General features: G+C 39.1%; 1 protein-coding gene across 3 annotated transcripts in view; it reads left to right on the top strand.

The window, feature by feature from the left end:
* ANO6 (anoctamin 6) overlaps nt 1-26,606 on the top strand; it is a 236,144-nt gene that overhangs the window by 170,368 nt on the left and 39,170 nt on the right. For all 3 annotated transcript variants that reach the window (XM_061416383.1, XM_061416382.1, XM_061416384.1), the window contains 4 exons: nt 252-386; nt 12,112-12,217; nt 16,701-16,761; nt 24,929-25,071. In XM_061416383.1, the coding sequence (XP_061272367.1) occupies nt 252-386; nt 12,112-12,217; nt 16,701-16,761; nt 24,929-25,071 (445 nt within the window). The remainder of the gene's footprint in view (nt 1-251; nt 387-12,111; nt 12,218-16,700; nt 16,762-24,928; nt 25,072-26,606) is intronic.

Genomic DNA, 26,606 nt, shown 5'->3' with positions numbered 1-26,606 from the left:
TCTTTGTGTTATTCTAGTTTACTTTGCCGCAGGAGGTTAACCAGTGGTCAGTACTTCCATAATATGTAAACTACGTCTTATTTCACAGTAGAACCGGGGGCCTGCTACGAAAATGGATATGTTTTTAAATGTGCATTGAGTCAGAGGTTTAAGTTTAAAGCCCCCTTTATTTATAATCAGAAATTAATATGAGGATAAAGCTGCAGACGGATCATATGTCTCCTCTGAAAATAACTTCTGTCTTCCTTCAGGAAATATTATGGAGAGAAGATCGGGATCTATTTTGCCTGGCTGGGCTATTACACTCAGATGCTTCTCCTGGCAGCCATCGTGGGAGTGGCTTGCTTTCTCTATGGATATTTTACTGAGGATAACTGTACATGGAGGTAACCTCTCTCTGTTCCTTGTTACCGTGCTGAAAAGCTGCTTAGACATAAAATTATTTTCTGGGTCTTAGACTGTTTTAGTAAAAGAAGACTCATTACAGAACACTTATGCTTTGGATGATACATCTCTTTTGTCATGAGCATAATAACTAAGTGAAATGGAAAAAAAAAGTTTTTTCTTAGATAATGCAGCCCAGCCTCTGACAAGACTGTTACCCTTAGGAAACACTCCAGTATTTTAAGGCAATACTTTGAAAAAGAAAGGAGGTTTGAAGAGAGGAACATCTTTGAACTTTTGGCCCCCTGAGGAATGCTTCATTGAGCCCTACAGATGTGAACCTAGAGCAGCTCTGATTGCATCAGGGTTTCAATGGCAAAACTGGTAAAACCATTGTTTCTATGGTTTTTAGAAATTACTTCTTTTTTATTATAGATTTATTTAATTTACTTATTTTTGGCTGCACTGGGTCTTCGTTGCTGCACGTGGGCTTTCTCTGATTGCAGCAGGTGGAGGCTATTCTCTAGTTGCAGTTTGCAGGCTTCTCATCGCTTTTGCTTCTCTTGTCATGGAACACGGACTCTAGGGTATGGAGGCGTCATTAGTTGTGGCACACAGGCTTTGTTGCCCCTTGGCATGTGGAATCTCCCCTGACCAGGGATGCAACACATGTCCCTTGCATTGGCGGCCAGATTCTTAACCACTGGACCACAGGGAAGTCTATGACTTTGTTGTATATATTAAGTATATATCATAAAACTCGAGTAAATGATACTTTTTGTTTACTTTAAAAAAAAAACCCACAGTGTTAGAGGGGTAAAAAAGTAATAAAGAATGAGTTTGTGCTTGGCGTTGAAACTAAAATACCAGCTATACTGTGTGAAGGGAAACATGTGGATGCCAAAACACTGAATTTCACCATCTCTGATCTGAAGTGTGTTACTGGTCCTTTGCTTTTGGTGACCTCAACCTCCAGAATGGGTGTGGCACTGAACCAGGCCTTTTCTCTTGTTCCTCTGGCCTCTATCCAGGTGTGACAGCCAGATCAGAATTTCTGGGCAACAGTGACAAGCTGATGACCAAATTTTTCTAGCCTGCAGCGTATGAGCCTGACTCCAGAGGCAGAAGTGTACATGGCAGCTCTGATGTACAGGCGTAATTATCCATTCTATTTAACAAAGGATTCTGAGTGTTGGTGCCCATTATGGCTGTTAGCTTGAAAGCTGCAGGTGGTCCTTGAAGTACTTGTCTCTCTTCACTGAAAAAGAGTTTAGAGCTAAAGGCTGAATGTTGATATTTTTTCCCCTGATTTTGTCTTTGGCTTCTCCATTGTTCCAACCAAAAAAAGGTATCTCAGCTTTCAGAGTGAAAAAGTAGCATTTTTATATAGTTCTTGGTGGTTCTCATTATAATTTATTTTATTAAGTCACCATACAGTCACCCCACATACTTCCTATATGTGTTTACAGTTAATTTTATTATGAACTGAGTAGATTCACAAGAATAGAAGATAGATTTAAGATGTAAGGAAGAATAATCCATTACCCAGTTTAAGAAGAAAACATAACTGTTACCCAGGAACTTCTTTGCTCAATTGTATCCCCTCACTTTCCACTTTGGAAATAATAACTATACTAAATTTTTATTTTTATCATACACTGTATGTTCTTTTTCATATGTACTTGTACCCCTATAAAATATAATTTTGTGTGCTTTTGAAAATATCTGTGCATAAGTGGAAGATACTGTAGGTATTTCCTCTTCCATAAAAGGCTTAAAGCTTATACATACTTTAAAATAGCAACTTTATTGACATATAATTCATATACCATAAAATACAGCCTTTGAAAGTTTACAATTTGTGGTTTGATGTACTTCCACAGAGTTCTGTAACCCTCACCACCATCTAATTGGGGAACATTTTCATCACCCCGTAAGGAACCAGTATCCTTTAGAAGTCATTCCCTAACTTCTATTTCCCTTGGCCACTGGCAATTACTAATCTACTTTCTGTCTCTACATATTTGCCTCTTCTGGACATTTCAGTATAAGTGAACCACACTGCGTGTGCAGTATGTGGTGCCATCTTTGTCATCTTTCACTTAGCACATTTTCAAGGGGGCTTCCCAGGTGGTGCTAGTGGTAAGGAACCCACCTGCCAGTGCTGGAGATGTAAGAGATGTGAGTTCGATCCCTGGGTCAGGAAGATCCTCAGAAGGAGGGCATGGCACCTCTCTCCAGTATTCTTGCCTGGAGAATCTCATGAACAGAGGAGCCTGGCTGGCTATGGTTCATAGTGTCGCAAAGAATTGGACGCTACTGAAGCAGAGTTGACTCATTGGAAAAGACTCTGATGCTTGGAGGGATTGGGGGCAGGAGGAGAAGGGGACAACAGAGGATGAGATGGCTGGATGGCATCACCAACTCGATGGACGTGAGTCTGAGTGAACTCCGGGAGTTGGTGATGGACAAGAAGGCCTGGCGTGCTGCGATTCATGGGGTCGCAAAGAGTCAGACACAACTGAGTGACTGAACTGAACTGAAGCAGCTTTGCATGCATGAACACAGTGTTCTCAAGATTCATTCATGGTATAGCATGCATCAGTACTCTATTCCCTTTTGTGGTCAAATAATATGCCATTGTGGAGAAGGAAATGGTAACCCACTCCAGTATTCTTGCCTGGAAAACCCCATGGACAGTGGAGCCTGGCAGGCTACAGTCCATGGGGTCAGTAAGAGTCGGACACAACTGAGCAACTTCACTTCACTTTACTTTAATATGCCATTGTATGGATATACCACATTATCTATCCAACCATCAATTGATGTTTGGGTTGTTTCCATTTCTTAGCTATGATGAATAGCTATGAACAAGTATGTACAAGTTTTGTGTGAATATATTTTTTCAATTCTTTTGAGAATATACAAAAAAATGGAATTGCTGGGATATATGATAACTAGATTTAACATTTTGAGGACCTGCCAAAGCATTTTTTTTAAGTGACTGCACCATTTTACATTCCCAGTAGCTATGAATAAGTATTCCGATTTCTCCACATCTTCATCAACACTTGTTATTGCTGAATTTTGAATAAATAAGCAAACAAGTAAATGTGTATGTGTGTGTGTGTGTATCATTCTAATGGGTATGAAGTGGTACGTCATTGTTGGCTTTGATTTGTATTTCCCTAATTCCCAGTGATGTTGAGCATCTTTTCATGTGCTTATTTTGCCATTGTATCTCTTACAAGTGTTCAGTACAGCTGTTGAGTTTTAAGTATTCTTTATGTATTTTGTGGTAAAAAAGTGAAAGTGAAAGTCACATCCACCTCTTTGCAACCCCATGGACTATACAGTCCATGGCATTCTCCAGGCCTTTCCTTTCTCCAGGGGATCTTCCCAACCCAGGGATCAAACCCAGGTCTCCCACATTGCAGGTGGGTTTTTTACCAGCTGAGCCACAAGGGAAGCCCAAGAATACTGGAATGGATAGCCTATTCCCTTCTCCAGAGGATCTTCCCCACCCAGGAATTGAACCAGGGCCTCCTACATTGCAAGTGGATTCTTTACCAACTGATCTACTGTGATAAAATCCCCTTATCAAATATTTTTTTGTATTCCATGGACTCTTTTTCACTTTCTTGATGTTGTCCTTTGAAACACAAAAGCTTTTCATTTTAATGAAGTCCAGTTTACCTGAGATTTTTCTTTTGTTGTTTGTACTTTTACCATAATATCTTAAAAAGCATTGGTAAGCCAAAGTCATGAAGATTTTCTCAGTGTTTATCTTCTAAAAGTTTCTTTTTTTTTTAGTTTTAGGTCTATGATTTCATTTTTGTAAACTGTATAAAATAAAGATTCAACTTTCTTTCTTGCCAGGTGTATATTCTAGTGTTCCAGCACCATTTTTGTAAACATAATCTTTCCCCATTAGCACCCTTGTCAAAAATTGTTATTGTCATTTAGTCATTAAGTCATGTCCGACTCTTTGGAACCCCGTGGACTGCAGCACACCAGGCTTCCTTGTCCTCCACTATCCCCCAGAGTTTGCCCAAACTCATGTCCTTTGAATCAGTGATGCTGTCTAACTATCTCATCCTCTGCTTCCCTCTTCTACTTTTGCCTTCAATCTTTCCCAGCATCAGAATCTTTTCTAATGAGTCAGCTATTCACATCAGGTGGCCAAAGTATTAATTACTAATTACTAGTACAAAGTATTAATAAAGTGCAAAAATAATTGGCCATAAACATGAGTTTATTAGGGACTGTCAATTCTTTTCTGTCAATACATATGGCAGTCTTTCATGCAAGTCCCACACTATATTGATTGTTATAGCTTTTTAGTAAGTTCACGATTGCTTTGATTTTTCTGGGTACCTTGCATTTCTATAATTTTAGAATCAGCTTTCTCATTTCTGCAAAAAAGCCAGAATTGCATTGAATCTGTAGGTCACTTTGAGAGCTATTTCCATCTTAACAGTACTAAGGCTTCTAATTCACGAACACACAATAGCTTTCCATTTATTTAGGTCATCTTTAGTTTTTATCAATATTTTGTATTTTTCAGTATATATATTTCACACTTCTTTTCTCTAATTTAATCTTAAGTATTTTTATTATTTTTGATGCTACTGTAAATGAAATTATTTTGTCCATTTTATTTTTAGATTATTCATTAATGTATAGAAATATAATTACTTTTTTTAATTTAAATTTATTTATTTTAATTAGAGGCTAATTACTTTACAACATTGTATTGGTTTTGCCATACATCAACATGAATCTGCCACAGGTATACACGTGTTCCCAATCCTGAATCCCCCTCCCACCTCCCTCCCCATACCATCCCTCTGGCTCATCCCAGTGCACCAGCCCCAAGCATCCTGTATCCTGCATCAAACCTGGACTGGCGATTCATTTCTTATATGATATTATACATGTTTCAATGCCATTCTCCCAAATCATCCCCCCCCCCACCAAGTCCAAAAGACTGTGCTATACATCTGTGTCTCTTTTGCTGTCTGGCATACAAGGTTATCATTACCATCTTTCTAAATTCCATATATATGCATTAGTATACTGTATTGGTGTTTTTCTTTCTGGCTTACTTCACTCTGTATAATCGGCTCCAGTTTCATCCACCTCATTAGAACTGATTCAAATGTATTCTTTTTAATGGCTGAGTAATACTCCATTGTGTATATGTACCACCATTTTCTTATCCCTTCATCTGCTGATGGACATCTAGGTGCAAATCATTCCAAGCAAATTTTCTGACCACAATACAGTAACATTAGATCTCAATTACAGGAGAAAAAATATTAAAAATTCCAACATATGGAGGCTGAACTACACGCTGCTGAATAACCGACAAATCACAAAAGAAATCAAAAAAGAAATAAAAAACATGCATAGAAACGAATGAAAATGAAAACACAACAACCCAAAACCTATGGGACACTGTAAAAGCAGTGCTAAGGGGAAAGTTCATAGCAATACCTCAAGAAACAAGAAAAAAGTCAAATATAATTACTTTTAATATATTGATTTGTCTTATAACCTCCGGAGAAGGCAATCGCACCCCACTCCAGTACTCTTGCCTGGAAAATCCCATGGACGGAGGAGCCTGGTGGGCTGCAGTCCATGGGGTCGCGAAGAGTCGGACATGACTGAGCGACTTCACTTTCACTTTTCACTTTTATGCACTGGAGAAGGAAATGGCAACCCACTCCAGTGTTCTTGCCTGGAGAAACCCAGGGATGAGGGAGCCTGGTGGGCTGCTGTCTATGGGGTCGCACAGAGTCGGACAAGACTGAAGTGACTTAACAGCAGCAGCTTATAACCTCGATGAACTGACTTATTAAGTCTAGCAGATTTTTGGTAAATTTCTTTGGATTTTAATGTACAATATCATGTCATCTGGAATAGAAATGATTTTCCTTATTTCTTTCTAATCTGGAGATTTTTAATTTATTTTCCTTACCTGGTTGCCCTGAATAGAACCTCTAGTACAATGTTGAACTTGGAAGGAATCTGTTCAGAGTTTCACCATTAAGTATAATCTTTGCTATGTGTGTTTTTTTCCCCTTATCGAGCTGAGGACATTCTCTTCTGTTCATTGTTTTTAATCCATTATTCTATCAGTATGGCATATTATATAAATTTGTTTTTGTTCAGTGAACAATCCTTGCATTCCTGGATACAGCCCACTTGATTTGATTTACTGGATTTGATTTGCTAATATTTTGTTGAAGATTTTTGCATTTATATTCATAAGAAATAGTAGTCTGTAGTTTTTTTGTGATGCCTTTGTCTGGTTTTGGTATTGGTGTAATACTGGTTTCATAGAATAAATTGAGATAGGTTTCTACCCCCTTTATTTTTAGAAGAGTTGGTGAAGCATTGGTATCAGTTTTCTTTCAGTGGCTGATAAAATTCACCAGTGAAGCTATATTGGCCTTGACATTTCTTTGATTATTAATTCAGTCTCTTAACTCATTATAGATCTATTCAGGTTTTCTATTTCTTCTTGAGTCAACTTCAATCATTTATGTTTTTCTAGGAACTTATCCATTTCACCTAGATTATTCCATTTGTTGGCATATAATTATTAACAGTAATCCCTTACATTCCCTTTATTTTTGTAATGTCAATAGTAATGTTCCTCTTTTCATTTCTGATTTTAGGAATTTAAATCTTCTTTCTTTTTTTCTTGAATAGTCTAGCTTAAAAGTTGTCAGTTTTATTGATCTTTTCAAAGAACCAACTGTTGATTTTTCTCTGTTGCTTATCTATTCTGTATTCCATTTATTTCTGCCTTTTGTCTTTTGATTGGAATATTTAATTTATTTGCATCAAAGTACTTTCTGATTAGGGCTTCCCTTGTGGCTCAGCTGGTAAAGAATCTGCCCGCAATGTGAGAGACGCTGGGTTTGATCCCTAGGTTGGGAAGATCCCCTGGAGAAGGGAAAGGCATTCTAGTGTTCTGGCCTGGAGAATTCCACGGATTGGATAGTCCATGGGGCCGCAAAGAGTCGGACACAGCTGAGTGACTTCACTTCACTTCACTTTCTGATTAAGTTGGCATTACCTTGGAGTTAAATCTGCCATTTTACTACAGTAAGTCCCCTACATATGAACATTCAAATTGTGAGCTTTCAAAGATGCAAACGTGCATTTGCATATCCAGTCATGTAAGTTAGTTAACATGTCTGGGATACATTGTCACAGGCATGCGTTGTCTAGAAGTGATGGTGCTTTTGGGTACTTTACAGTACTTTACCGTACTATACAGTACTGTATAGAGTACAGTAAGTACAGTAGTGCAGTATCTTTATCTGCTTACTCGATGCCAGCCCCTGTATGCCAGCTGTTGTACTGTATTACTGTAAGATTAAAAATGTTTTGTTTTATTTTTGTGTTTGTTTTTTATGTCTTATTTGTGTGAAAGTATTATAAACCTATTACAATATAGTAATATATAGCTGATTGTGTTATTTGGGTATCTGCACCTTGTTGCACTTAATATATATAAATATATATTATGTAAAAATGTATTTATATATATTATATATGTTTTTTAACCTATGTAGTTACCTCACCAGCGATCCTTAGTTTTTCAAGTGAGTTTGACTTACTGCCTAGTGTACTTTCATTTAAGCCTGAAGGATTCTTCTTAGTGTTTCTAGTAGGGCAGGTCTGCTAGCAAAGGAGTCTTTCAGATTTTATTTTTGTAGGAGTGTCATCATTTCTCCTCTGTTTTTGAAAAAATGGTTTTGCAGCATATAGACTACTTGGTTGACAATCTTTTCCTTTTTTAGCATTTTGACAGTATGATCCAACTGCCTTCTGGTTTCCATGGTTTCTGATTAGGAATCAACTGCTTATCTTACTGAAGAGTCTTTGTATATGTGGAATGACTTTTCTCTTTCGACTATCAGAATTCTATCTTTGTTCTTGACTTTTGATACACTGAGTCTGATGTGCTTATGTCTGGATTTCTCTGTTTATTCTACTTTGAGCCTGTTGAGCTTCTTGGATATACAAATTAATTTATATTAATTTGCTTTCATCAAATTTTGAAAGTTCTTCAGCCGTTATTTCTTCACATATTCTTTCTGCCTCTTTCTTTCTCTCATTCCTTCTGGCTCTCCTATTATGTGTATTTTTGATGGTGTCCCACTCATCTCTGAGGCTACATTCATTTTTTGTCATTCCTTATTCTTTGTGATTCTCAGACAAGACAATCTCAATAGACCTAATGTTAAGTTAGCTGACTTTTTCTTCATCCAGTTCATTCTGCAAAGGAACCTCTCTAGTGAATTTTTTGTTTTACTCATTATATTTATATCTCTAGAATTTCTAGTTGGTCTTCAAGTAATTTTTATCTGTTCATATTCTCTGTACAGTAAGCTGCTCACATACTTTATTTCTTTAGGTGTGATTTCTATTAGTTCTTTGAACATATGTATAATTGCTTATTTGTGTCTTCATTTAGTATGTCCAATGTCTGGACATCCTCAGGGAGTTTCTTTTGGCTTCTTTTTCACCCTGTGTCATGGCCAAACTTTTCTGTTTCTTTATGTATCTTGTAATTTTTTGTTGAAAACTGGGCATTTTAATTATAATGTGGCCAATCTAAAAACCAGATTTTACCCCTCCTCAGAGCTTATTATTGCTTCTATTGTCATTTCTGCTGATGATAGGATTTATTTAGTTAGTTTCCTGAACAAATTCTGTAAAGTTATATTCTTTATCATGCATGGCCATGAGGTCTGTATACAAAAAAAAAATACAAAAGCTTAGTTATCTGCTAATGATTGGACAGTGATTTCTTTAAATGCCTGGAATCAATCATTTTATTGAGCCTTTGCCAGGTGGCTCTGTGTTTGCATGTTGGGGAATGCCTTCAGTATTCCATCAGGCAGTTGTTATGTTCACTATCAGTTTATCTGGATCTCTAAAGCCAAAGAGTACATCATGAGTAATGCTGGACTGGATGAAGCACAAGCTGGAATCAAGATTGCCGGAAGAAATATCAATAACTTCACATATGCAGATGACACCAACCTTATGGCAGAAAGCAAAGAAGAACTAAAGAGCCTCTTGAAAGTTAAAGAGGAGAGTGAAAAAGCTGGCTTTAAACTCAACGTTCAAAGAAAGAAGGTCATGGCATCCAGTCCCATCTCTTCATGGCGAATAGATGGGGAAACAATGGAAACAGTGACGGACTTTATTTTCTTGAGCTTTCTGCAGATGGTGAGTGCAGCCGTGAAATTAAAAGATGCTTGCTCCTTGGGAGAAAAGCTATGACCAACCTAGACAGCATATTTAAAAGCATAGACATTACTTTGCCAACAAAGGTCCATCTAGTCAAAGCTATGGTTTTTCCAGTAGTCATGTATGGATGTGAGAGTTGAACCAAAAGAAACCTGAATGAACACCGAAGAATTGATGCTTTTGAACTGTGGTGTTGGAGAAGACTCTTGAGAGTCCCTTGGACAGCAAGGAGATCCTAAAGGAAATCAGTCCCGAATATTCATTGGAATGACCAATGCTGAAGCTGAAACTCCAGTACTTTGGCCACCTGATGTGAAGAACTGACTCATTGGAAAAGACCCTGATGCTGGGAAAGATTGAAGGCGGGAGGAGAAGGGGATGACAAGGAAGAGATGGTTGGATGGCATCACTGACTCGATGGACATGGAGTTTGAGTGAACTCTGGGAGTTGGTGATGGACAAGGAAGCCTGGCGTGCTGCAGTCCATGGGGTCACAGAGTCGGACATGACTGAGCAACTGAACTGGACTGAACTGAGGATACCTTGGTTGTGAGACTGTTGGCTTTCATGGGCAACATGAAGCTGAGATTATGGGGATGGGGATAAGCCAAGTTAAAATGCCACAAAACTCACTATTTTGTGGAAAAGATTTAGTTGTTTTTTCTCAAATAAACACTTCTCATACTATTGGAAACCTTTGTTTAGTTTCTGCAGTTCTGCAGAGGTTAATTTTGACAGATTTTGTCAAGTTCTTTGCTTTGTGGAGGGGCATGTTTTCCAAGATCTTTACTCAGATATTCTTGAAGTGTTTCTCATGCCCAGTTATTTTTTACTGAGTTATTTGCAGTGCTAACTAATTCTGCAATTCCAATCCCATTCACATTGAAGTCAATCTGCATAGCTTCTCCTAGAGTGAGCAGTGTGCAACCTGTTGTTATTAATAGTTTGCTGGGTTTTTCTTACTAACTTGTTGGAGTTTTTAAAATACTCTTGTGAGTAGTCCTTTGTCATTCCTGTATATTGCAAAACTTCTGCCAGTCTGTGGCTATTTTTTTCCCCCTCTCTTTGTAGTGCTTTAATGAGGTTCTTACTTTTAAAAGATTTGGAATGTATTAATATTTTCTTTATGATTTATGCTTTTTTGTTTTTCTTTAGTAGTATTTTCCTTTACCCCAAGGTTATCTAGATACTCTTCTGTAAGTTGGTACTTTTGCAGTTTTATTTTCCACCTGGAATTTGATTTATATGTAATAGGATTTAGGGGTTCACTTTCACCTTGTTCTGTATGGATATTCCACTGCAGCAGCCCTGTTTATTCAAACATCAGTTTTTACCTTACTGGTTTGCTGGGTCGATGGTGCCTATTATATATCAGTTTTGGTGTATGCAGAGGTCTCTTGCTGAACTCTATTTTTCTCTTTTGCTCAGTTTTTCTTAACTTAAAGGGCTTCCCAGGTGATTGACTGGTAAAGAATCTGCTTGTCAATTCAGGAGATGTGGGTTTGATCCCTGGGTTGAGAAGATCCCCTGGAGAAGGAAATGGCAACCCACTCCAGTATTCTTGTCTGAAAAATCTCATGAACAGAGATTGGTGGGCTATAGTCTGTAGAGTCACAAGACCTTAGCAACTAAACAACAACCCCAGTAGCACCTTGTTCTTTAGGAGATGTCTTGACTGTTCTGAGGCTTTGCTTTTCTATTAAATTTATAGCTCAAATAAGGGAGAAATGACATCTTCAAGTATTGATTCTTCCAAATGATGAACATGATAATTTACCTATTTATATAGGTTCTTCACTCTTTTACAACAATTTTAACATTTTCCCCATATAAATTTTGTACATTTTGAATTAGATTTTTGTTCCTGGGCTCTTCATATTTTTAAGTTGTTGAAAAACAGTTATAAAAAATTAAAATTCTTAACTGTGGCAGGTCTTTAGAGACACAATTTCTTTTTTGGGACCCTACATATATATATTATATACCGATTTTGTGTCCAGCAAACTTACTAAACTCATTTATTCTCATAATTTATCTGCAAGTTTTATTGAGTTGTCCGTATAAACAATTATGTAATTTATTAGGGATAGCAGGTTTTTTTCCTTGCCATTCCCCCTGTCTTTGTTTTTTTTTGTTTATTTTTTTTTTTTTATTAACTATGTTGGCAGTGGTATCACAACCAGTGAAAAGAAGTGGTGGTAGTGGGACATATTATCTTGTTTCTGATGTAAAGGAAATACTTTCAGCCTTTTACTGTTAAGTATAATGTCTTTTATAGGTTTTATACAGCAAGATTTTATCAGGTTAATGAAGTTCATTTCCACTCCTAGTTTTATAAGAATTTAGTTAGTTTTTTATCATGAATGGATGTTGGATCTTATCATTCTGATAAAAAGTCTTGTTCATTAAATTTTTAAAAATTAAACTTTATTTTTCTCTTTTCTTTAGCAAAGAAGTTTGTGATCCTAATATTGGCGGCCAGATCATAATGTGTCCTCAATGTGATAATGAGTGTCCATTCTGGTCACTCAATGTTACTTGCGAGTCCTCAAAGGTATTTCTTTCAAACATTTACAAGTAATGAAAGCTTTTTTTGCCTTCTAATAAATTTAGTACAACATAGTGCTTAAATTTTTTTCCTCTTGAGGAATTTAGAAAGGTAATTTTCAGCTAAGCCTTCATTTTCAAAGATAGATATAAAATACATGTGCTATTCCTTGTTTATAAATAATACATTGAAATTAAAAGCCTTATCAATAATCTCCTGAAAGGTCAGTGAAGAACTGTGGAATTGAAACTGCTTGAGTGTTTCAAGTAATCAAAGCAGATTTCTCAAACCTGGCTTATCTCATAAATACTATTTAATAGGTTTACTGTTATAAGTATTTTCCTTAATTCAAGTGAATGGAAACCTGAAATCTGTACTTGTTTTTCCACTTTGAAAGTATGCTGAAACTCTCCTTGGATTTTTAAAGACTTTGCAGATCAGATTTAGACTGTATTTATAAAAATGCATAAGAAAGGTTTTGTCTTCAAATGGTAACAGATATTCACTTTGTCTCTAAACATTCCTACCAAACACATCTGGTTCCCCTTACACATGCAGATAGATGGTCTTGAGCTATATGACTTCTTAAAATCCAGGAGGTTTATCAAAGGCATTGAGACTGGAGGGAGCTTCCTGAAAGGCATGCCAGAAAGGCTAGACAGGAAGAAAGATGGTTGGCTTGCTTCAGAAGGTTTTCCTGATAACTTTGACCTTCATAGAATTCTTCCCTGTCTTGATCTCTCTGTCCCCTCACTCTGCTCTGAAAGTTTAGGAATATTTCTATGATCTCAGAATATTCTGATCTGCTCCATGTAAGTCTTACTTTAACTGAATACACAGCTAATATAGTGATGCAACTTTATAGTTCAGACTTCGCAAAGTTATACTCATACCTGTATTATCACTTGACATACAAAACAGTGCTGTGAGGCAGGCAGAACAGGTGTTACCTCTATTTTACAGATTAGAACACTGAATCTGCAGGATTAAATAATTTGCTCAACCGCCCGCCTAGTGACAGACAAGCCAGAAAATGACAACACATCTGCCTTCCTTGCTATTACCATGTTCCTCGCTGGCTGACTGTACGACCATGCACTTCACTCTTGAATCAAACTCAGAAAAATTGCTCCACCACTTAATTAAGAGGATCTCAGGGTCTTGTCAACACATGTATTTTTATACTTTATGAGTTAAATTAGATTTCATCGCCCACTCCCCTTCAACCAACACAAGTTCTAGACTATAAATAACCATCAGAGGTCGCTCAAAGTGAAAGACTTGGAGGTAGTAAGAGAGAAGCTGCCTTCCAGTACTGTTGACTCATAAAGGGCCTTAGTGTGTATCCCCAGGTCACAGGATTTAAGGCAAGTGTGGGGGATAAGACCAGAGGCAAACTGTACTCCACAGAGTACAAATGGAAATTCCATTTTCCTTAAGAAATTTTCATACTCTCATGTTTTGGGGAAAAAAAGTGAATCATTCTCTTCCAGTTTCAAAAAAAAATCCTCTGAGTATTTTCAGAGTGATTTACAAAGGGAGGGAAGTGTATAAAAGAATATAAATAAAAGAATGAAATGAAAAAATAAGGTAAAAAAGGAAAAAAGAGAAACACCTTTCCTGTTTGTTGGTTAATTCAATCATTTCTTCATTTATTTATAGTCATTTCTTTCCTTTTGGAAAGTGATGGAAAATTCACTAGATATATATGCCAGAATTATTAATAAATTAGAAATAGATAATCAGGATCAAGGAAATGAAGAAACAGTTATGGAAATAATCAGGATTGATACTGGTTTTGTGACTGAGCATTAAAGTTCTTAGCTTTTTAGGTGGCAATTTAAAGAGGAAATATGGTTAAGTTATAATGTTTAGGTCTTTGAAATGCATTGTTACATAATTTTGATTTTGTTCCTTTGCAGGAAGAAAGCATAGCAAATTGTCACTTTTCTAGATTTCTATCATCCACTTAAAATCATCATGCCCGCATGTACAGCTCTCTCTGCCTTCCTGCTCCACATGACTAAAGCAGTGTGCTGACTCGGGGCCACTGTTAGCACAGCCAGCTTTCCCTCTCTGCCATCCTGCCAAGCAAGCTAAGCTAAGCTTCTTACCAAGAAAACTCTTTGCTTATCTTCCGCCTTACTTCCTGCTTCCATGTTGTTTCTGGGGCATGTAGAGCAGAGAGGCCAACCATCTTACACTTTCAGTTCCTAGATTCTTACCCATATGGCAAAAATGGTAACTTCCTCCGAGCCACCTAACTCTCTCTCATAGGAGTGCAAGGCACATCTTGCTTTGCAAGATGTCTTGAGCTCAGCAGCTGCGGTGAGCTTGGCCTTAGCAGTACACTTGCCTTTTCTTGCTGCTCCTTTCCCTCCCACTTCTCTGGTATTGACAGATGTGCTTTTAGTGGCTTTTTGTCAGCATAATAAGATTTTCTCTTACTTGAGTGGGAGGGTAGAGGCATCAGGGCAAATAGGGAGGTATCACATAGAGAGAGGTTTGCACTGATTCCTAGAAGAGAGGTAACACTGAACAGAATCTTTAGTACTAACATTATAACATGCAGAACTGTATTTCATAGGGCTTTTCCTCTAATAATTTTTCAATAAAGGGTAAGACATGACATTAAAAGAGAGCTTGGAAAAGATGGTTCAAGAGAGTCAAAGCTAAAAGATTTGAAATCTGTGTTCTGTGTAATCCTAGGACCAGAGTAGGTGGGGAGCACTGTTCCCCAGATTGATCACTCATTTGGTAATTCTGTCTTCCTTAAGCTGGATTTTTGAGAGGAGTAACTGAATGACAGTTTGGGACTATTCTTTCTGCTCAGGAAATATATGTGTGATTGAGGGGCATCTACATGATTTGGAAAAGGATATATAAGAAGATGGGTGGAGAAGGAAACGGCAACCCACTCCAGTATTCATGCCTGGAAAATCCCATGGACTGAGGAGCCTGGTGGGCTACAATCCATGGGGTCGCAAAGAGTCAGACACGACTGAGCGACTTCTGTGTTTTTGAAGCTCAAAGGGATGTGGGCCACTAAAAAGGATATAAACTAGGGCAGAATTTCTTAAAGAAGTAACAGATTAGTTAGTTACAACATCAAGATAAATGGAATTGAAAGAGAGATGCTACCAAGAGAGTTGGGCAGTACTGCTTAAATAATGCTCAAGAGTTTCTGTTCTTAAATTGTTTCCTCTTGAGAGAAGATGAGCAGCACTGGGCCCACTCCCCTCTGCCTTTTTCTGTTGCCCACTTTGGTTACGTGTTGTTACTTTCAGAATTGCACTCTTTTCACCTTGCATAGTAGCTGCCAAAGTGTGTTTTTATAAACATGGGGTTCTAGAGCGCTGGCTTCCTGGGGCAGAGGAAAGGAAGAAATGCATGTTGTACAAAATCAGTACGTTCATATGTTTAATAAAATAGTCCTATTATTGAAAAAAAAAAGGAAGATGGGTAGGTGGATATTATTTTACAAAAATAACCTTAACTTGTATTTTATTTAGATGGAAGTTTATTCATTTTGCATCAGTATAAGGGCAACCCAGAAAGAACTTTTAAAAAGTCAAGTTCTTTACTTAGAAGCAGCTTTGAATTTTCTTTAGCACTGAAGAGTTTGCTTTTATTTATTTTTAGCCTATAGCTTCCTTTTCTAGCATGTCTTCTGTACTTTTCATAAGCTCTTTCATAAAGTTGATATTGTGTTTGCCACTTTTTCTACTAATTTTATAGACCTTTTTAGGAGATATAAAAATGCTCACTGATGAAAAATTGGTAGCTAATTGGAAAATTTTTCAGGAATTAATAGAGGGAGACAATTAGCAAAAATTTGAAAATTAGTAAGCTAGTAAATAGAGTATGTAGTGTATTCATTCGTGATCATTGTACCCTTTGTAATGTCAGCAAAAGCACTTTTGCATCTTTATCCTGATGAAAGCTTCTGTCAGCCATGATAGAAAAGTCATCATTGGATTTGAGGAAAACAAGCTCTGGAGGAGAGCCATCTTAAAGTAAACGCCAGTTTTGTGCTTCTCTTAACAAGAAAACCAGGAATTCGGGAACTTGCCCTCTGACCAGGGTGGGATGATAAGATGCAAATCATAAATCTCAAAGTTGTTTGGAGTTCATTGTACTCTTTGGGCCATTCTGTTTCCTCAAATTCACTCTGATCGTCCATAAAAAGAGGCTGTTATTCAAAAGTATGTTAGAGGCTTTCAGCAAAATGGAATCTTAGCAGCTGTGCTTATTTCTTTATCAAGACACAGAAAGATTCCTTTGGAAAATGTAGTCTGGTAAAAGCTATGTGCTTTCAGGAGAATGAGAAATCTCGTCTGTAAGTATGTAGTAGATATGGTGATTGTCAAACTAGGCAACAGATTTAAAAGAAATTTCCAGACTGTGAGATATACAAAGCAGTGCATATTTGATGAATTTAGTAGGTGAAGAACATAATTCATGTAAATGTCATTATTGTATTTTACAGAAATTGTGCATCTTTGACAGTTTTGGAACCCTAGTCTTTGCAGTATTTATGGGGGTGTGGGGTAAGTTATATATATATATTTTTTTTTTTCAGTTTCCTTTTGCCTCTTAACTGAAATCAAACAAACAAAAACCCTAAAATCACATAAGTACTGAACTTAACATCTTTATACGGTTTTATATAGAGAGACTATCAAAACAACCCACTTTCAGTCTCTTGGATTCCCCAAGCTTCAGCTCCCCTGGAACTCCACATTTATAATTCTTAGGGCCATTGTATCAATTACTGCATTAAAAAACTACCTCAAAATGTAGTGGCTTAAAACCCACATGTATTATTTCTCATGGTTCTCGTGTCAGGTGGGAAATTCGCCAAGCAGGGTTGGTGTACAGGGCTCAACCGGGCCACCTCGTCTTGGTCTGCATGGTTTCTCAACCTCCAGGAGCTGGACCAGCATTCTTCACATGACAGTTCAGGGTTCCAAAGAGAAGCAGGAAAGGAAAAGTACACACCAGGCATTTTTTAAGCCTACATTTGCATCTAGTTTGCAAATGTTCCATCAACCAAAGCATGTCATGGTCAACCCAACAACAATGTGAAGAGATGGGAGGACAGCTTAAGGGCTTAGATAATACAGGGAGGCATGGTTCACTGGCAGCTGTTGTTGTAATAGCATCCCTAGCTGTGATCCAACCTAATTTTCATGGGGTAGGGGTTCAGGAAAAGCAGCAACGTGGGGATTCCAGGTAAGCTTTCTTGTTTATATACTTCTGTATGAGTAACTAGATAATGAATACATGCTGCTACTCTTATCATAACAACATTCTGTTTAATAAATAGGACAGATGTGATCCTTAAGAATATAATTTGTATATAGAAGCTTTAACACTATATATTATTTATCTTGAAAAGCATCATTAATGTGATGAGGCAATTATCATTTTATACAGACTTTGACATGTTTAATTGATGTGAATGTTCTACCATAGGAGAAAAAAATGTTCATTTTCGAAGGTAAATGCATTTCCAATTTCATTGTGTGAGTCTGGGATAAAACAGTTCAGGGTGTAGCTAGGTGGGGGAGGAAACAGAACCAAGTTTCTTATTTTGGAGAAGACAGCCTGTCAACACATGCTCCTTACATACAGACACCATTGTTTATAGGTGTCCCTGGTGGTATTTCTCTTTTGCAGTGGTTGTGCCTATGAAAGGTCCCCAAATGAATCACAAAACAGGCAGGCCAATTACTTTGGACACTTTTAAGAGATATTAGTTGCCACTCCTGCATGAAGTAAACTGTAAGATAGCCAAATGTACCTAATAAGTCACATTGTCATTCAGACATTTAGCATGTTTTGGCTGGAGACCAAACAGTAGCTAATATTTGCCACATGGAAGAATAAAGATCAAGTTCATATATTAAGATTCTCTGTCTCCTTCACTGTGAAATACACCTTTCATTTTTTTTATCCTTGTAAGAGGGTGAGTGCTGAACATGTGGGCAGAGGCAGTTTTAACTAAACTGCCCAAACCTCAGTCTCAACACTAATTCATAATCTATAAAATTCAAACACATCTATTGAACTCTGTATATTAATAGAGCTGATAGCCCTAATTAAAAGAGACTTCTTAAATGAAGCAAAAATTACTTTGACACAAAAGAAAAGCCTCAAATTTCCTAACCAGCTCTGCTTTCTGTGATCATTAAACTACACCATGTTTATAGAAGCGACAGGCATATTGAGCTGCTGATTTTATTTCATCAGATTTTAGAATGCAGAAAACATTTCAGCCCTGCTCATGGCACCATATGTGTATCTTTAAGGATATGTGTGTGTATGATGAAGTTTTTATTTTAAATGCCTTATTGCTTTTCTTGTTACCTCTGCCTGATGAGAACTACTGCTGGGAACCTCATTACAGAAAGTCTGCAATTGCAAAACTGAAGTTTTCATATCACCATCATCATACTCCTGTACCATCTCTTGTGCCCAGATGTATGTTGCAGAGTATTTTTCTTCTCCCTGGAAACTATAAAAATTGAAAGGAGAAAACCTTGTATAATAAATTTTGCATAAATCATGTACTTCTTTGAAAAATATCCCCCCTTTTAGGCCAAGCCAGTCCATCTGCTCCTACTGACTCCTAGAGTGCTAAACACCAACTACTCCCGGTGGAAGTAGAGGTTCTGAAAGCCTTTTCCCCTCCCCATTCCTTGTCGTTTCTTACCTACTTCTCTTTGATGCTCCCCACCAGCCTCTTGGCTGGCGGCATGACTGCCATTTTTAATTTTCACCTTTGAGTTCTAGGGTGGGCCTAGTGATTCCTAGAAAAACAGACACCTAGCTCATAAGAAGGGGGATTTCAGGAAGCCGTCACCCTGACTAGCTTCACTTGGAGATCAGAAAGTGACTATTACAACTGTTCATTTCAGGTCTCTGCTTCTGTGGCAGCATCCACACTAGCAAAATGATGCAACTCCTGTGACCACCTCTGTCTCCATCCAGCTGCATTTCTGATGTTGGTGACACACAGGTGCATCTGATGGGCATTTTAAAAACCACATCTGGAATCCTAGCTGCAGGAGAGTCTGAGAGATGTATTTTTTTTTAGAATTACAATTTTTAAAATTTATTCAAATATAGTTGACTTACAACATTGTGTTAATTTCTGCTGTACAGCACAGTTATTCAATTATACATATACAGGAATTCTTCATATTTTTTCCATTATGGTTTATCACAGTATATTGAATATAGTTCCCTGTACAATACAGTATGACCTTGTTATTTATCCCGAGAAATGTATCTTCAGCTTTGTAGTCTTTCAGTTAGGAAGTAGGAATCTAGGCTAAGCAAACTCATCTGCCTTTGTGAGTGATTACAGAAGTCTGAATAGTTTCAAGACCCAATAAAACCTGCCAGGCCTTTAGCAGCAAACTGTTAAAGCAACCAGAACGATCCCAGCTACAGAGTGGGCCTTGTCCTTAGACATTGCTGGATACAACCACCTACACTGTGTATTGGAATCTTCCATCAGATGGATATTTTCTTTAGCTGTATAATATCCTTACATGTCATAGACCCTGCTGAGTTCTCAGCTCTATGACATGAGGAACTAAGAAACTCCCACCCATTCCTGCAGCCCTCCAAGGTTCCGAGGATTTGCTGCCCACTCACTATTTTTCCGGAGAAGGCAATGGCACCCCACTCCAGTACTCTTGCCTGGAAAATCCCATGGACGGAAGAGCCTGGTAGGCTGCAGTCCATGGGTCGCTAGGAGTCGGACATGACTGAGCGACTTCACTTTCATTTTTCATTTTCATGCCTTGGAGAAGGAAATGGCAACCCACTCCAGTATTCTTGCCTGGAGAATCCCAGGGATGGGGGAGCCTGGTGGGCTGCCATCTATGGGGTCGCACGGAGTCAGACACGACTGAAGCGACTTAGCAGCAGCAGCATTATTTTTCATCAGGCCATTTCAGACTTGCACAGAAGTCCTACCACTTTCCACTCAGAATGCATCAACTTCAGGATTTGGTAAAAAGCATCCATTTTATGTTCAAGTTCAGGGAGGAAGGGGAAGGGTATTCACTGTCCTTTCCTTATAGCAACTGATTAAATTGCTTCTCTTGCTTTTTGTGAAAAGAGAAGTTTTCATAACTCATCTCCTGCTAATACTGTCGCTAGATTGTTACTGAGCAAATGAGTGGCTGTTGCGCTCCCATTCTAAAGATGAGGAAAATGACACTCAGGCAGATGCAGCAAATTACGAGAGGCCCCAAAGACAAAAAGTGACAATCACAGAATCAGAGCTCTGTAGGTACTTTGGTTGTCGTCAGCCCTTAAATCAGTGACAAAATGCAGGGAATAGTAATAAAGTTGTAACAGACTTTTAAAAGGATATGGAAGTATTTATTTGATATAATTGCACTATCTTATCTGGGGATCTGAGAAATGGGCTAGAAAATAATGGTTCTACAACCTTGGTCCTACCTCACCTATGCAGGTATAGACCCTTCTTTCTGGATCAGGAGTAAGGAAGCCCAGCCTCACGAGATCAGTCCTGTTCATTTTATCCACCTGCTTGTGGGTCCCAAAACACAGTAGGGCTTTCATGTCCTGCATCACAGATTTTTTTCAAAATAGTTATGCTTGAAGATATAAATTCGTGAAAGTAAGCTGCTCTTTCAAATGAAGTGAAAAGTAACTTTCTTTACTTAGAAGAAGAAGAAAATAAGAATTTTCTTCATTGAAAAAAAAATAAAAATTTCAAAAATAGCTGTATTTCTCATATTTCAATTAAAGTGACAAAATTTAGAGAGATGCCATAAACACAGGGAAAGTATCCAAAGTGGCTTTCGAGAGCTTTTTCCAGGCTAGCCTTATAAAGTGGCTATTAAAGGAAAGATACCGTCTTCTCACCCACCCACAGTCCCTTTCTTGAGGTTGGAAAGGGCCAGCATGTCCCCTGGTGAGTGGTCCTGGGTCAAGTGAACCATGGGACAGGATGGTACATGTGATATTTTCTGTCTCTCTCTCCTGAATAACTCCCAGCACTCAAAGGGCCGGAGCCACCACAACCTCACCCATCAACAGTTGCATCCTCCTCTCAGCTACTCCAGGCCCTCAAGATGGGCAGAGCAGAGAGTGGTAGACAGTGGTCAGTCAGGCATAGCAGGTAGCGGCTGGAGCGAGCTTGGCTCCCCAAGTAGACGATTACATCCTTCAGCTGTCCCAGGCAGTGGCCATCCTCCAGTTTTTGGAATGACTTCCCACAGTACATTCATTTAGCTAATACTTACCCAGTGCCTGCTGTTTGCTAGTGTTTCAGCCATGGGCTAAACCAAATCCCTGCCCTCATGGACATCGTAAATGATAAATGCAGGAGCAGACAAAGGTCAGGATGTGTGAGTGCTATCCATTGTGACGTGCACAAGTGGAGATCAGCGTAGGGAATAAAGTGTGTGCCTTTTTTGCAGAGTGTACACTCACTCTGGACTGATTTCATAGCTGCAGAGGGGAAGACAGTGGAAAGAACTTCATGGGTGGAAGGTGTAATGCAATGTTGGCAATAGGATTCTCAAATTAAAAAGTAGGGGTCTTCTGTTAGATAAGGTGTGTGGTCGTATGAGCCCAGGGGTCTTTAGTAAGTGGGTGCTGGTTCTGCTTCATGTGCAGCCCGAGGAGAGTTGGCTCATTCTCCAAAGCTGGGGTCTCTTTTTGGAGTATCTGCGTGTGAGGCGAGCATGGGTCAGATGGGGAGCAGGGCCAGTCAGTCACAGCTTAGTCCACAGTTAGCTGGTGCCCTCAAGGCTTTCATCCCATGGATACTTCATTCCCCCCGGATGGGGGAAAAGTGCGAATGGCTGGGCAGGTTCTCAGTGGTGGAGGCATCGCTCTCTGTACGGAACACTCACCACTGTGGATCCCTTGCCCTGACCCAGATGAGGCTGTAGAGTAGCTGAGCTGTGGTACCATGCTTCCGTTTCAGCAAAATGGTTTGTTTTTGAAGGTTCTGGTCAAGGAGTCACAAAGTGCTGTCTTACCCATAAATGAGGAACAAACTCCTTCATTCTAGGGAGGGCATGTAAAAGGAGAAGGGCCTGTCCTGAAAGCAGGAGCCACTCTGGGGACTGGTTGAAATCTTTCTAGCTTCCCAACCGCACAGATGATTAGTGGCCTCCCCCACTTTGTGCTCTTTGCCTCCATTGACAGCAGCATCTGTGGGAAAAAGCCAGGCTGCCACCCATATATGCTTGTGAACATGAGGTGATCACAGCAGTGGCATCATGAGGGTTAGTGTACCCACAGAGGCAGTGTTGGGACAGAGGGCAGTTACTAGCTCTGTGTCCTGGAGGAGGAGAATCAGACACTGGGCAGGCAAGCAGTGATGACATCTCAGCAGAGTGGGTGCTGGAACAGAGCCAGCGGGAGGTGGGATATGGAGCAGTTAGGCTCATTTGTAAGAAGGGCTTGGGCTCTGAAGCCAAGCATACCTTGGTTCGATACCTGACTCCTTATCTCAGGCAAGTATTTGAAGTTTTCTGTGCCTCTGTTTCCTGATGTCCAAAATGGGGGTGGTAATAGCAGTTACCTCAGAGGGTCATGAGGGTCTTTATAAATGTTATGTCATTTAGCTCAGGACAGCCTGTAAGCTCCTTCCTATTTCCCGCATTTTCCATAGAGGGAAGCAGTAGCTCAGGCTGTGGAAACATTGTAACCGGTAGTCAAACATCTAGTGATTGTCACAACCAGAATTCAGACTTGATTCCAATGTCCAGATTATCTCTACTCTCACTCACTGTTGTTGGAACATCAGTGAAGTCAGAACAAACACTGCCAGGAGGTGGGTGTTTTGAGCATTTCCGCTGTCCTTGCCATCGGGAAGCATTGCGTTCACCTTCCTCATGGCGCATCCCGAGGTTTCCCCCACATGTCCAGCTGCCCGTGGCAGGGTCTGCAGGATTTCAAGACAGCCTCTGTTTGCCCTCTACCCAAAGGCTCCCTGTTGTCTGCAGGTTGATTCTTAACCCTGACTGCCCCGTCGAGCTTTCCAAAGACCAAAAACAGTGCCAGACCGATAAAATCAGAACCTTGAGGGTGGTGCCCAGGTTCAAAACATTTTAAGAGCTCTCAGTGCTTCTCCTGCAGCCAGGGTGAGAACTGCCCCTCCATAGTCCATGCAGAGCTCGTCCACTCTTACCCCAGTTACCGCTGGAAACAGGACAAATTCTCTGCTCAGTCTGGGTCTTTCTCCCGAGTTCTAGACTTTTATCTGCCTACCGGACATCTCTCCTGGGGCCCGCAGGCAGCTGATCAGAACCAAATCAGTTGTCTTCTCTCAGACTTGCTCCTTTTCCTGCCCTTATTTCAGGGAGTGACACTAGAATTCAGGACACTGCCAAAGCCAGAAACCTGGCAAGCATCCTCGATCGTCCCCTTTGATCACACCTGCATCCAATCTGCCTACCTGCTAAGATGCCATCTTCTCTCACCTCCTAGCTGAAGCATCCTGGACCGGCCCTGGGGTCTAGCTGCCTCTACTCCTTCTTGACCGCCTTTGATGTCTCCTCCATCTTTAAGGCACACAGAGTCCTTTGTGATATTCCCCTGCCATCTGTCCACCTGGCGGCCCCACCCATCTCACCACACTCTGGGCTCAGTTCTGGACTATTTGAACTTCCTGGAAAGTAGTGCTCCTGTGTCTCTTTAGCATCTTGCCTTTGCACACACAGCTCCCTGGGGGAAATGCCCTTGACATTCTACCTTCACCTGATCAGCTCTGTGGCATCTCAGAACTCACCCCAGAGGCCCTCTTCTCCGGGACAGCCTTGCTATTGATACATTGTGACTCTGTGCCCAGACCACCCAGCACTTAACTAGATCACAGGCCTCTTAAAAGTCCACTGTAAGTAGCACTTCACTGTCATTCCTATACACTTAGAAGCTCCTTGAAGCAGACACTGTATCTTTTTTCCTCTTTATTCTCAGTACTCAGTAGAGACTCAGAAATATTTGTGGGTGTAACTGGTTATTGCAGAATTTCTGTGTAGAAAGGGCTAATGGGTAACAGTCTGATTGGAAGAAGTGCCTAGGGGATTTACCCTGAAACCATATTTTCAATGAACACTTAGTATTGTTTCTGTCTAGTATTTGAAGTGGCTAGTCTTGAAAAATAATAAAGATTTCTAAAAATTGTTTTACTCATACTTTATACAAATTGAAAAATATATTTCCATATTTAAGAACATTATTTTAATTGGGGTGACTTGGGCGGTAGAAAATAAAGATTTGGGGACCACTAAAGTATTCTCATCCCCCAGGCCCTTTGGAGGGAATGAGGGAGAGGAATGCAAGGGGAAGCAGACTAAAAGATGGACCATGGACTGCTTTGAATTATTATAGTTGCCTTTGTTTTTTTATTGGCAGTAATGTGCTAGTAGCAGATGCTTTAGTGGTAGACACGATCACATTCCTTCTGACCATCACACTACTACCCTCCCCATGATATAGCCTGGTTTCACAAGTTGGATAAATTATCAACATTTTCCTTAAAAAACAAACATTAGCTCACTTTTCTCTTTTAAGTATTAGTGTCATCTATAATTAAAATCGGATTTTATTGACCATGTACAAAAGTGTTGTAATTACTATTATTCAGTACAGATTTCTGAAGCATCACTGATCCTTGAAGAGCCACATGATGCTTTTCTTTCTCTTTGTTAGTAACCTTGTTTTTGGAGTTTTGGAAGCGGCGCCAGGCAGAACTGGAGTACGAATGGGACACCGTTGAGTTGCAGCAGGAAGAGCAAGCCCGACCAGAATACGAGGCACGGTGCACTCACGTGGTGATCAATGAAATCACTCAGGTAAGTAGGATGTCGTCTGCGTGCAGTTCAATCTATATATTGCTGGGGTTCCCAAACTTGGTTGCACACTGGAATCACTGAGGAGCTTATAAAATGTTGATGCCCAGCTTCTGTCTATGTACACTCATGATGCATTCTGGCACAAAATTTTTTTTAAAGCTTCTTTGGTGATTTTTAATGTACAACCAAAGTGAAGGAGCACTGTTCAGAATAGTGGACACAGGAGACAACTGTGGTCCTTTCTTTCTTAATAACAGTAAAATGAAAAATACATAAACTCTGAAAGAAATGTATAAAAGATGTATTGATTTGTATCTTTCCATACCAGTAAAAAAAAAAAAAATAGATACATTGCTTTTCATAGTTGATTCTCAATTTTTCACATGTACCTTCATTATTACAGCCCTCTCTCTCTCTCTTTTTTTTTTTTTTGAGCCTTTATTGAATTTGATACAATATTGCTTCTGTTTCATGTTTTCGTTTTTTAGCCACAAGACATGTAGGATCTTTGCTCCTTGACCAGGGATTGAACCCACACAGCCTGTATTGGAAGGCAAAGTTAACCACTGGACTGCCAGGGAGGTCCCTACAGCTCACTTTTCATCAGACTAGCTGTCTTGCACTAAGCCTCAGCCACTGCTCCCTCTTCCGGTTGGAATGTGCACAGAACAGTGTGACTGTTATCCTAAAACCGGAGAGTGGATGAAAAGGGGAAACATTTGTTGAGATCCCACTATATTCAGGCCCCATATTAGGCATTTTGTATAACTAGAAAGGTAAACATGCTGCTTTTATGGTTGCTGCAGAATTTAAAAATAAGACTCTCTCTTTGTATAAACATTTCAAAGTCAGTGAAAGATGATTTTTTAAAATCATCTGCATTATTGCTTCTTTCCATCAACATAGAAAATTTAGAGCCGATTGTATTTGCAGTCATCCGTATAAGGACAGTAGGTTTTGAATACGAATAACTCTTGGAAAGAAAATGCTTTTTACCAAGAGCATCTGAAAATGGCTCCAGCTATAGACTTATAAATTGAATCACAGATTTACAGAATGTTGGCACTAAAAGGGTCTGGAGAGAGCAGTTCAACCCCCTCATTTTATAAATGGGAAAAAAGTGAGGTTCAGTTACCCAACAGAAGGTGACAGTTGTCTTTTATAATGTAACAGGCTTCAAATAATTTCCATTATGAATAGTTCTCTTGTTTACAATGAAAGACGGGGGGTCAAAGCATGTGTTTGTGAAAGATTGTACATTCAGAAAAGAAGGCTGAAACTTAGACAAAATCAGATGTGCATAATGTTTTTGAGTACTGAAAAACAAACGGCTATGTTATTGGCAACGTATGAAAAATACTGAGGAAAAGATATTTTAGAAATTTAAACCTACCCATTTTAAATTTAAAATTGCCAGCTAGTAAGTTAAATTTCCATTGTAGCATTGCTTGGTAAAAAATTAAAGATGAAGGTTCATTTTTTCCCTTCTTATTCCTCACTTTGCTTTTATTGCAAACACACCCTCCTTTGTATAG

The sequence above is a fragment of the Bos javanicus genome, chromosome 5, assembly GCF_032452875.1.
Source record: "Bos javanicus breed banteng chromosome 5, ARS-OSU_banteng_1.0, whole genome shotgun sequence".
NCBI classification, from domain to species: Eukaryota; Metazoa; Chordata; class Mammalia; order Artiodactyla; family Bovidae; genus Bos; species Bos javanicus.
This window is presented reverse-complemented; position numbering and strand designations above follow the sequence as displayed.